The sequence below is a fragment of the Pteropus medius genome, unplaced genomic scaffold (genome assembly GCF_902729225.1).
Source record: "Pteropus medius unplaced genomic scaffold, Ma_sr-lr_union100, whole genome shotgun sequence".
In the NCBI taxonomy this organism is placed as follows: domain Eukaryota; kingdom Metazoa; phylum Chordata; class Mammalia; order Chiroptera; family Pteropodidae; genus Pteropus; species Pteropus medius.
In genome coordinates this window covers 17,014,148-17,027,221 of record NW_024345601.1, presented here as the reverse complement: position 1 = coordinate 17,027,221, position 13,074 = coordinate 17,014,148, and the positions used below count along the sequence as shown (strand labels likewise).

General features: G+C 44.4%; 1 protein-coding gene across 1 annotated transcript; it reads left to right on the top strand.

Annotated features, from left to right (window-relative positions):
* Positions 1-4,569: 4,569 nt before the first annotated feature.
* On the top strand, positions 4,570-8,349 carry CXCR4 (C-X-C motif chemokine receptor 4). Its single transcript, XM_039874566.1, has 2 exons — positions 4,570-4,690; positions 6,767-8,349. Exons 1-2 carry the CDS (start codon positions 4,676-4,678, stop codon positions 7,811-7,813), a joined length of 1,062 nt encoding a protein of 353 aa, XP_039730500.1. The 5' UTR covers positions 4,570-4,675; the 3' UTR covers positions 7,814-8,349.
* The last annotated feature ends 4,725 nt before the right edge of the window (positions 8,350-13,074 follow it).

Here is a 13,074-nt window from a genome sequence, read left to right as displayed (position 1 = left end):
AGCCACACTGCAGCTGCCACATGAGCAGAGCAAACTTTGAGAGCAATGTATCCTTCCTGGCAGCGGAACTCAAGTAATGATAATCGCATTGTTAATTAAGTGGCTACTTTGTTAAAATGATTTACCAGGGTGACTCTACATTGGCTATATGTGTTTACCAGTCTAGCTTTCCTCTTTGTATAGGAAATTTTGTTGACTGCTACACTGATCACTAATAATCTCATTTTAGTGAAGTCAGACCTTTTAGAAATTCAAGATAAGGACAGATTTAGAATAAAAATTGTACCCAGAAAACCAGTCATGATTTTCCAAATTTGGTATATAGCTGCAAGATAGAAGGCTTAGGTTTATTTTCCAGTCATTTGCACTTACAAGAGTTAGAGACAGAAAGAGTTGAGGAAGGAGGCATGAACTGGGTACACTGGGGTGAGGGAACATTTCTTCCACCTAACACCAGCTTGGAAATAGTTGATATTTGATAGTCTCTTTGAGACTTGTAACCCTCTGTTTGAATTGGGAAATGGCCTCCTTTCTTTTATCACTTGGAAATACATTAACTTTGTCCCTTTGAGTATCCCCTATTGCCATTAGAGAAGGTTGTATCATTTTTCTCTTTCAGAAACAAAAATTGCTATTTTTCTTTTAAGAGACAGAAGAGGGTACAGGGAGACCTAGTGCCTTCAGAAGGCCTTTAACGCCGTTGCCTCCTGCCATCCACCATCAGAAGGAAGTCTGTCCTTAAATTTTCTCCTTGACTGGCTTCGAGCCAATCTGGGGACACAGTACACCTTGCTATCATACACATACGCATACACACAGGCATACATGCTCACACACAAATCAACCAGCCACAGAGCAAGCAACAGGAGGTGGCAGATTGCTTGCCACTGTGTCACTGGATTTGTAAGCATCCCCTTAAAACCATGGCCAAGGCTAGTTATTTCCTGGGCTAAAGCCAGAGTGAGAACTCAGGGACCCTGCCAAAGCCCTGACAGCCCCTAAACTTAGCTCTGTTGCCAAAGCCACACAGGAAAGTCATTAATTCATTAAATAAAGGTTCAGTAAAGGATTAGAGAGCCCATTATTTGTTCGTCAGTGAGCTAACTGCATAGAAGATATCTGACTCTCACTTTAAGAAACCTAAACTATTTGGGGAAGAGGAGAAAAGACATACACTCGTTTAAAAATTAAATAACATCACCCCACTCAAAGTAGTATGTAAGTAAACGCCAAATGACCTTTCAGAAGAGAGAGCTTTCAGAGGGTGAATCGCCACAGTCAGAGAAAGAAGACAGATTGGGTGCAATCCCCATTGTATGATCGCAGCCAAGTTCCTCACCCTTTCCAGACCTCAGTTTCCTTACCCATGGAATAGGGGTGGTACCTGCCTTGCAGAGTTGTCGAGGTTGGCTACACATTACAAACACTCAATAAGTGTTTGAGTTTGTTTGGTTTGGTTTGATTTTTAAGAACATCACGGAGTAGTTGAGAAAAAAGTTTAGGTAGAATTGGCCCATGGGAAAACAAAGGTGGACCATTTCTTGGAAAGAGGAAAGGAGGACTGTTATGGAAAATGTCATCATACCTTCAGAATAATCTAGGACGTAGAACAGTATGAGAAGGGAAAATACTATTTTCGCTTTAACATACTTATTGACTTCTTTCCAAAGATGAAAATGTTTCATGTCTACTATAGAAAATTTGAAAAGCACAGAAAAATGTAAGGAAGAAAGTAAAAAGAAATCTTCTATAAACATTTTAGTTTTCCCACTAATCCTTTCCGAACTCGTATTTTAACATAACTGAGATCACACTATATGCAGTTTTGAATTCTGCTTTTGTGCACCTGTTTCTTAAGTATTTTCCCATGTCATTAAAAATTCTTCAGGGGTGGCTCCATAGTGTAGTGGTTAGCACGTCTGCTTTACACACAGAAGGTCCTGGATTCATGCCCCAGGTGGAGCCACGCACCATACCCCGGGTGTGCCAGCCCTCCAACCCTGCCAACCCGCCCCCACCCCGCATATGCCATGCCAGGGGTGTCAAGCCCTGGGTGCACACTGCCAGCCTGTGGGAGGGGAAGCCCTGCCTTCAGAGATCCAGTTCTTAAGGGGAAACAGCAACATCTATAGGTCAGGGTGGAAGAGAGGGTAGGAATTAAAGAGGGGGAAAAAAATTCTTCACAAATATCATTTGCAGTGGCCACATAGAATCCCACATACAGTTGGACCAAAATCTTCTCAACTATTCCACAACAGTGAGCTGTTCGGACATCTCACTATTAAAAATAATGCTTCCATGAATACTTTTGTAGCATAAATCTAATTTCCTCAGGATAAGTTTCTATAGGTGTAATTACTGGTCTAAGGTTACTGCTGAATACAAAGTGCTTTCCAGAAAGGATATCCCAGTCCACATTCCCACCAGCCACAGGGAGAGACAGCTAGTCTTATCGAATACTGAGACCGAATATTATCTTTAAAAAAATTTTTTAACCTAATTCGATAGTCACCAAATAGTATTTCATTGTTCTCTTAATTATCTGTTTCCTTTTAGCAGATATACCTAAAAGGATCTAAAGGAGTCTTGTGATAAAGGAAGGAGCTTTCCTTTGTCTACAAATAATCTACAAATATTTATTATGCAAATCATTTTACTCTGGATTTATCCTCTCTTCCCTTTTGGGTCAGTTTGGGAGATTCCACCTTTCAGATTTCAGCCATTGTAAAGAAAAGAGTTTTGAGGAACAATGCAGCCAACATACTGGGTCAAAACATTGATTCTGCCACTACCAAAGTTCATGAAAAGCAAGTCATAGAATGTCTGAAAAATTCTGATTTTTCAGCAGATAGCATGCCTGTCCTACCTAGTTAATGAAATGTGAAAATCCTGAAGTTTCATTAAGAATTTAATAAATGTAAAAGTGCTTTTTAAAGTTTTTAAAAATTCTACATAATTTAATATTATGATTTTTATCTAGTCATTATTGTGTCCTAAATTGGGCGGTCTTACCTCCTGACCCCATCATTAGCTTTCAGTAGATGAGGACCTTCACCGAAAAACATTATGGAAAGGACCCAGACAAAAGAGAAAAATTATGGTCTGTAGGGAAAAGGTTCCCAGTCCCCGGACAATCTCTGGAACACCTCCAGACTGAAAAGTTTTATCTGGAAGAAAAGAGGAGGTGTTTAGGGTCCAGTCTGGGCAAGTCCTCTTCTAGGGACCGTCCAAGGTTGGGGGGGGGCGGTCTGAGTTCCGTGTCTCAGAGCAATCATTGCTCTCGCCAATAAAGCTCGCATCTCAGTCCCCACTGTCACTCTAGCGGTCGCGGCTCTGGCGGGAGCACTAAATCTCGGCCCCGCCCCTCACTTGCTCTCCGGCACCACCCAGGCTCCCGGCGGGCGGGAAGTGGCGCGAGGCTGGAAAGCACTGTCTGGAAGCCCACTGCGAATCCCAGCCCCAACTCCCGCTCTACCCCGCCTGCCTCTTCAACCTTATTTCTTATCCGTGTCAACGTCTGTCCTTTGCATAAAGTCCTGAAAGACGCCGGCTGCGGAGCGCGAAGATCTGTTTCAAACCGGACTCGGAATCCCGGTCCAGCCCCGCAATTTCATCTCTGAAGGCCTGCTTCTTGTGTCCTCTACGTGGAGATCTTATCCTCTGCTTCACCACCGTTTCCCCAGTGCCTAGAACAGTGCGTGCGTGGCACGCAGTCGGCCCTCAGTAAATATCTGTTGACCAAACGCATCTCTGTAATAACACCCGTTAGGGTGTCGTGAGAATGAACAAGTGATTGATTCTGTGCAGCTACCTTGTGATCTATTACAAAAAGTTCTATTCACTAAATAAAGCATGTATATATAAAGTCCCATTCACGAATTGGTCACCCGGGAATACGCATCTACTTCTCTATGACAGTCTCCCTCTAGAATTATGCCAAATCATCCTACTTTCTTCTGAACGCGTTTCTTGATTGTCTACATCTGACCCCGATACTATTCTGTGGGTGTGGATGTATATACACAGCTGTGCCCTGAAAAAAAGGGGGATCTTTATTTATTTTATTTTCTGAATGGACTGAGTCTGCAGTTAAGAGCAGGGAATGGAGTCTGACGCTGAACCCACTACCAGCAATGCCGCCTACTGGTTGGGTTACGCTGGCAAGTCACTTCTCTCTGGGCCTCAATGTCTCCATTTGCAGCATTCGCAGGTCTGGAGTTTCTTCCATGTGATCAAGGACAGATGAGCTACACTGAGACTCATGGGTCGCCCACACTTTCCATCTCTCTCCAAGGGCATCCCGCTTTCCCAAGTTGGGGAATTGCCTCCAGGATGCCCTCCTGAGCTGGAGACTCACGCGGTAACAAGCAAATAGCGCGGACTAGGGGCTTCCCTGGCTTACCCCACACGGGGGTCGCGGGAGCTAGTAGCCCTGGCCCCTCTCTTGCACCCTCCTCCTCATCGCCTACCCCTCTTCCCCTACCCCTACCCCGCCTTCCTCCTCCGGGCCCCGCCTGCGCACCCACAAGGCGCATGCGCGGCCCGCGGAGCGTATTTTTATAAGTCCAGCTTCGGTCAGAAACTTCAGTCTGTTGGCTGCGGCAGCAGGTAGCAGAGTGACCGTGAGGACTTGTGTGCTCCGGTAGCCACCGTGGCTGGAGAGCAAGCGGTTACCATGGACGGGTTCCATGTAAGTCCAATTTCAACGCGCTTTTTCTTAAATATACAAACACATGAACTTAGAGCGCAACCCCTCTCGGAGCGAGCAGAAGCGACCAGAACATTGGAGGTGCGGGTGTCCCAGAGAAGGGGCATGGGAAGTTTTCTTACGCATGGCTACATGGGGGCGGGAGAGTAGAGTTGGAATCTTTTTCTCTGTGAGCAGAGGAGAAAGGTTGGAACGACCGTTTCGGTGGATGCATGTGTCTCCACCTCGAGTCCTAGACACGCGCCGGGCTCGCGCGCTGTTTGCAAACGTAAGAACATTCTGTGCACAAGTGCGAGAAGGCGTGCGGGCTGTCCCGGGACTTAGACCAGGGGTCTCCTCCTCGGGAAAACGGGACTTTCCTTAGTGCGAATTGCGTGAGATCTGCAGCGCCTCAGAACTGAGTTGCCAGAGGGAGACTGCATCCCGGGTTACTTCGGGCAAAGGCGCTTGTGAACCACTCTTGCGGTTTGAGAGCCTGTTCCTAAATTCTGCGCGGCAGGGGAGCTGTGCCAGTACCCCGGCACAGTGAGCGGAGGGAGGGAAAGGCGAGCGGACCCACGGTGCCGCTCGCCTGGGGGGTCTTGAGTGGGAGGTGGTCGCTGCTGGGAGGTGGTCGGAGCAGCCCGCGCGCCTCGGGATTGAGGGAGAGACCTCGCGGGCGTCCGAAACGCCGCGAGTGGGCCCCAGGGTTCGGGAATTTGGGATCAAGCAGTCCTTGCGCAGCAACACCCACTCCGAGGTGTGCGCGGCGCGGGCTGCGGTTGGAGTGAGGGACTGGGAGGGCACCTGGGCTGCGGTCCGCCGCGACGCAGACGGGCAGGTGCAAGTGGGAAAACCGTTTGGCTCTCACCGAGCCCAGTTGCGCCGTTTAACCGTCGGTGGTTTCCTGGAGGCTTTTGAAAACCCTTTACTAGGGAGGCTTTTCGTTTCCTCCAGCGGCGCGCAATTCAAAGGCGCGCGCGGCTGGGCCGAACCCAGGTAGCTGCTGCCAGCGGGCGCTGAGCGTGGGCGTGGTGAGCAGCCGCAGGGCCGGGGGAGCTGGGCCACCCGGCCCCCAGCGCGTCCTCCGCCTAGAGGCGTCCCGCTGCAGACCTCCGACCCCATTAACTGAATCAGTGGCGGGATGGAAAGCGACCCGGGAGAGTGAGGAAATGAAACTTGGGGCTGGGACCACGGGTGCAGACCCCATGACCTTCCCCTCCCAGGAAAATGCTGCGCTCTCTAACGTCCCAACCCTGCCAAGGGATAAACATGGGTATGGCAAAAGACGCATGCCCCAGAGGAGCGCCAGCTGAGGCAGGGGCAAAAGGAGGGGGTACCAACTTCTGACACCCCTACGCAATACCCACTAGCACCGAAAGCCTTTTGCTTTCAGACCGCATTCTTCTTCCTTACTGCATGTTGCTTGAAATACAGAATGGTTTGTGTTTAGATCAGCGATAAACGGGGAAATGTTTTTTTTTGCTTTAGAAGACTAAGTCTTTGGGACACCCCCGCAACACCTCCTCTCCCCACCTCCCATCCCCACCACCCCACCAGGCTCCTTCGTGCCCTCTTCCCTGTACTGGCAAATCTTCACACAGAACGATTAATCCCAGCTCCTCCAGAACAGATTCTACCTACCCCGGCAGCCCGTCTTCCCGCCCTTCGCCCCGCCCGGCCCCGCCTAGGGTGGCCTCATTGTGTTTTGTTTGGTTTTTTTTTTTCCCCTTCCTTCTAGTAGGCGGGGCGAAGACTTAGCAAAGATATGACTTTGAAACCCTCAGACTCTCCACGCCCTTTTGTTCTAAACAAAGAATTTTGTAATTGGTTCTACTAAAGAGGGATATAATGGAGTGACTATGCCGGAAGATGGGGAGGAGGGTAATAGGATTCTAGAATAATTCTCTTGTGCCCTTCCTTCAGTACTTAAGGGGGAGCAGAATTTCCTGGAGAGAAAGCTTGGGCTGAGTTGGGTCTTATAAATCGCTTTCTTAAAATACCAGAAAAATTTTTTGACCTTTGGGGAATGCTTGCTGAACTTGAAAGTGAATGTCTATCCCCTTGCCTCTTTTGCAGATATACCCATCAGATAACTACACAGAGGAGGACTTGGGCTCAGGAGACTATGACTCCGCAAAGGAACCTTGCTTCCGGGAGGAAAATGCCCATTTCAACCGTATCTTTCTGCCTACTGTCTACTCCATCATCTTCTTGACTGGCATAGTGGGCAATGGATTGGTCATCCTGGTCATGGGTTACCAGAAGAAACTGAGAAGTATGACGGACAAGTACAGACTGCATCTGTCGGTGGCAGACCTCCTCTTTGTCCTCACACTTCCCTTCTGGGCAGTCGATGCTATGGCAAACTGGTACTTTGGAAAGTTCCTGTGTAAGGCTGTCCATGTCATCTATACAGTTAACCTCTACAGCAGCGTCCTCATCCTGGCCTTCATCAGTCTGGACCGGTACCTGGCCATCGTTCACGCCACCAACAGTCAGAAGCCAAGGAAGCTGTTGGCTGAAAAGGTGGTCTATGTTGGCGTCTGGATCCCTGCTCTCCTGTTGGCTATTCCTGATTTTATCTTTGCCAATGTCCAGGTTGGGGAAGACAGGTATGTCTGTGACCGATTCTACCCGAATGACTTGTGGTTGGTGGTGTTCCAGTTTCAGCACATCTTGGTTGGCCTTATACTGCCAGGTATCGTCATCCTGTCCTGCTATTGCATTATCATCTCCAAGCTGTCCCACTCCAAGGGCTACCAGAAGCGCAAGGCCCTCAAGACCACAGTCATCCTCATCTTGACTTTCTTCGCCTGCTGGCTACCCTACTACATTGGGATCAGCATCGACTCCTTTATCCTCCTGGAAATCATCAAGCAAGGATGTGACTTTGAGAGTATTGTGCACAAGTGGATTTCCATCACCGAGGCCCTAGCCTTTTTCCACTGTTGCCTGAATCCTATCCTCTATGCCTTCCTTGGAGCCAAATTTAAAACCTCTGCCCAGCATGCACTCACCTCTGTGAGCAGAGGGTCCAGCATCAAGATCCTCTCCAAAGGAAAGCGGGGTGGACATTCTTCTGTTTCAACCGAGTCCGAGTCTTCAAGTTTTCACTCTAGCTAACACTGATATAGGAGGACTTATACATCAAAGAACTTTTTTTTTAAGTTACACATTTTTTGAAATGTAAAAGACTGACCAATACTGTATAGTTTTTATTGACCATCGGATTTTTTTCTTGTGTTTCTTTAGTTTCTGTGGGTTAATTGACTTATTTATATAAATATTTTTTTGTTTCATATTGATGAGTGTCTAGGCAGGACCTGTGGCCAAGTTGTTAGTTGCTGTATGTATGGTTATAGGACTGTAGAAAAGGGAACTGAACATTCCAGAATGTGTAGTGAATCACTTAAGCTAGAAATGATCCTCAGCTGTTTGTGCATAAATAATCTTTCCATTCCAGTGGAACATTTTCTTTTTCCTGTTCTTAAATTGTTTGGTTACACTATGAGATTTTTGCCGTAGAAGGTGGCACTTAGAACCAAAGCCTGAAGTGGTGTAGAAATGCTGATTCTTCAGTTTTCTGGAGTGGGTTGACTTCAGCACATAAAATGTACAGTCTTGTATTAAGTTGTTAATAAAAGTACTTGAAAAATTTAGTGTTACGTTCTGATTCCTGTTGACATTCCTTTGGCTGACAGAAGTCAAAAATAAAAACAATAGATACATTTATGAAATGCCAGGCCCTGTTCTAGGTATATTAGTTATACCTAGTTATTTTACTTAACCCTAGTCACAACTCAAGATAGACTCTGGTTCCATTATTACTTGCATATTATAGAGCAAGGAACCAAAGCACAGAAAGCTGAAGTGACTTAGTCAAAGATAATGGGTAAGTACCACAGCCAATATTTCAAACCAGGTAAGGTAACTTCAAAATCTGAAGTCCAAACCACTTTTAACCCATGAAATTTAGAAATATCTAGCCAGTACCTATCCCTACGAAAGGCAATCTTTCCGAAGGATAGATGTACATAAAGAAGAAAAGGTATGCAATAAAGTCCATGTCAGATTTTACTACTACTGTCCCTTGTGTAATCCAGGTCTGTGCCATGCTAGGCATTGTATGATTATTGTATACTTTTCTCATCTAATCCTCTCAGTGTAGATAACCTCACTCCCTTTTCACAGACAGAGGAACTGAGATTCAGAGACTTTCCATAACTTGCACTTTCAAGAGGACATACCAGGAGCTAATGTCATTCATTCCAGACCTTGCTCTTAACCATCACCCACTATTATCACCCAGAACACCTGGTCATAAGTCAACTGAACTGTTATTGAAAATAAAGCCAAAAGTGAATGTTTTCTTCATAAAATTAACCATGCCAAAAATACCCCTCTTACAATATCTTATATGCAAATATCAACACAATCTATTGCAACACCTAGCACCTCAAGGGGTCAGCCAAGCAGATAAAAGTTAAATTAGTGCTTTCTGAGCTCAGAAGAAAGGATCGCTGAAGCAAGCTCCCCATTGCTCATATTTTGCACAAGATTTTGGAGTCTTATGTAACATCACTCATAGCTATTTACACTACCGTTGTGCAAGCCCCAGGCTCTTGAGTAAATTTCAGCTCTGGTCTCCACTTAAAGAGAATTTCTAAACTATAGCAGTCATGCCTATCTCACTTCGGACCACGAACGGCACTCCAGGCATGCACTCAAAGATTAAGATATAATTAAGGCAATATTTGGTCTACTTTTCGTAATTGTTTCTGGCACAGAAAATCCATTTTGGAGGAAAAATTGCAATGTCTTATCTTTCAGAGGCAAATCACATTTGTTGAAGGCAAATTATAGATCTTGTGTAGGGAAATAATTTAATTACTTAAAATAGAATCCAATTTGGCTGTACGTTTTTGCTGCAGTGTATGGATCTGGGATAACTCAGAGTGGTGTTCCTCCTATTCCACTTGAGAACACAATTAGATTTTAGATAGGAAATTATCTAAACTATGGGAAGCCTAATTGGATCACCCTTCATTTAAGAATAGTTTTACATGTCCTCTTTCAAAGGCTTAGTCTTAAAGACAAGACCATTGTAGGAGTGTTCACTTGAACTTTATAAATATTTATTCTTGAGGAGACAATAGAAGAAATCCTTGGGTGGACTTCTTTTTCTTTCTCATCTTGGCTTGAAACCTCATCACCCCAGATTCCTCTGCTCTGCCTTGGCATCACAACAAAAGGAACCAAGCCGAAACAAAATTCCCAGTGTCACCAGACTTAATGTATATTTCATTCTTCCTTGGAACAAAGGTGGGATATCTCTTTTTCAAAAAGATAAAAAGCCTTGGCTCTCTCCCTGCCCTGAAAGGACCCCCCCCACACACACACCTCAATCATTCTCCGTCCCGATCCTGCCATGTTCCAAGTGGCTCCAAAGTGTTCCCTGTGCTATGGTTTGTCTGACAATATTGGGCAACCTGGTCTGCCCAGCCAGCCTTTGCACGAAGTCGTGGATTGTCCCATTCCTCGTCCCTTATGAATGGGGCCCTTGAAGGTTAGTAACGTAGATCCAGTTGTATAATGGAAGCTAAAATATTTAAATTGCATTCATGCTGCCAATAATGGCATAAATACGACATCTGAGTTATTAATAACGTTAAGTCAATAACTAGGGAGGAAAGTAGATGTTTTTATCTCGCAAAACCTTTGTTTTCCAAAAATGCCACTTCGCAATTCACCTTACCCTACTGCGGGCTTCTTGGCCTCCTTCTGTGGTTATGCCTATATTGAAATAATAATTCTGGGGTGCTTTCTTAAAAGGGAAACCAACAGGCCTTATTTTAATAATTCAACTAAGTGTGAATTTTTCCTAGCTTATTGTCATAGAGTAAATGAGGACTCCACAAACAGAATTGAGTTGTCATGAATCCCATGTAATACTCACCTGGGAAGGGTAAGGACCACTGGAGACAAAATTCACATTGCCTTAGAAAATAATCTAGGCATCCTCCAATACTTAGGAACATGGCATTGAAGCTTGGCATAGTAGGGATTTCCCCAGCCTGCTTTGAGGAGGTTTCCCTCTGGCTGCCAGTCAGTGCTGAGGAGATCCAAGGTTAGCCTGGTAAGTGACTTTCCTATAAGCACAGCCTAAGAGAGATGTTGGAGCCCCAGGGGCCCATCAAGTAGTTGAAACAAGTCTTTTCAAAGCAGTGCTTCTCAACTGGGGGTGATTTAGGCCCCCTGAGAACATTTGGTAAGGTCTGGAAACATTTTGAATTATCACTGGGGGCAGGAAGGTGCTCCTGACATCTAGGGGGTAGGTGCCGGGGATGCTGCTAAACATATCCTACAGAATAGACAGAACAGGCCCCCACAATTACCCAGCCCACCGTGTCAGTAGTGTTCAAGATGGAGAACCCATTTTTAAGGGGAGGGCTCTGGGTGATAATAATTAAAATAAGGATACATCAACCAGTATAATTCCATGGAATTATCACTGGACAGGGTTCCAAGGTCTCCCTTTAGCCTCCTTCACTCATCCTCATTTGAATGCATTCCTACTCCCACGTTACTCAACTCACACAATTCTCTTCCACCCTTATTTGAATGTTACTTTGTCATAATGAACATGTCTTTTTGTTTTGTTTGCTTCTCTCATGCCATGCTAGGAAGACATCCCATAAAGAGAAATAAATGGTAGAGGGTGACGGCTGAGGATTCTCTACTTCCCACCCAGAATTTGTCTCTCTAAAGACCACAATGTTTACTCATTTAATCTTCCTCACAGCCTGTGACTCCATTTGGAACACTTCCCATTTCTCTCCTTTTATTTGAAAAATAAACAAAAAGTGATGAGGTACCAGCCCGCTGCTTCATTGTCTGCAACTGACTTGGATTAATTTAAATCAATCCTACTCAGTTCAACAATTAAAATCTTCTAAAACCTTCTGAAAATCCTACTTTCAACTGAAAATGCAAACTGCCTGAGCTGAGGGATCCACAATGTTAAGAAGCTACAGAAAGGGAAAGACTTTTTCAAAATCAAACCAATAAAGGTGCTCAACCAAACCATACCAGGTGCTGGGTGTTTATCTGACAGAGAAGGTCCCCGATTAAAATTGATTTACATATTACAGTTCAATTAACTAGAACCCAACTCATCAACACTCCTAATTAAAAGGAATTACTTCCTCATATTTGACTGAGTCAGAAGGAAAGTAATATTTTTTGAGAGCTTACTAAATTCCAGGCACACTGATACATGTGATCCTCACATGAGCCCCATCCATTAATATTGCTATATCCATTTTCAGGCAAGGACACAGTCAAAGAAGTTATAGTACAAATATAGTACATATACATACTACAAATGGCATTAAAACAGAACCACCAAGTTCTGGGGCATGTCCTCAAGTTCTCAATATATTCGGAGTCCTGTATGATAACAAAAACAGTAACCATTCACCTTGAGGGCTTCCAACCCGCCAAGGTACTTCGATGATTTAATCTTCGCAACAGCCTTATACAGTAGGTATTGTTATTTGTCTGTTTTACAGATGGAGAAACCAAAGAAAGAAATCAAGGCCATCATTTTGGGCCACATCCTTCTTTCTCTGGCAAGCCTACTCAGTCTTTATCAGCGCAAAGTGAGCTTTTCCATCCTAATTCTTAGCACGTGAAGTCTGCGACATGAACACTAGCGCAAATAAAAGTATTTTGAAAAGCTAAAAGCAGCTATTCTGTGTCATTACCATTATTCTTTTTTAAGTTTTAAATAAATTTTGCCAACTAGTTTAATGTCTTAAGTGCAAAGGCCCATACAGTCTAACATAGCTAATTAATAGATTTGATTTGATTTGATGAAAAAATAATCAGATTCCATAAAGTTGGGCCAATATTGGCTAAAATTATGTAAGGTTAGTTCAGTTAGTTAGAATCTGATATTTTCAAAGCAAGAATCAAGAGTGAGTCCCATTGGGGCCATCTTTAAAGGAATGTTACACATGGATATAAGCTTTAAGAATGCAAGGACTAACTCTACCTTATTTATAGCTGTATTTCCAGTGTCTAGAACAGGAGTCAAAAGCTTTTCTGCAAAGAACCAGATAGTAAATATTTTAGGCTCAGTGGGCCATACAGTTTCTGTCACAACTATTCAATGCTGCCATTGCAGCAGGAAAGCACCTGGAGATAATACATAAATGAATGAGTGTCGCTGTGTTCTGCTAAAACTTTATTTGTGGACACTGAAATTTGAATTTCATATAATTTTCATGTTTCACAGAATATCATTCTTCTTTTCATATTTTCAACGATTTTATAAAAATGCAAAAACCATCCTTGCTCCTGGGCTATGAAAAACAGATGGC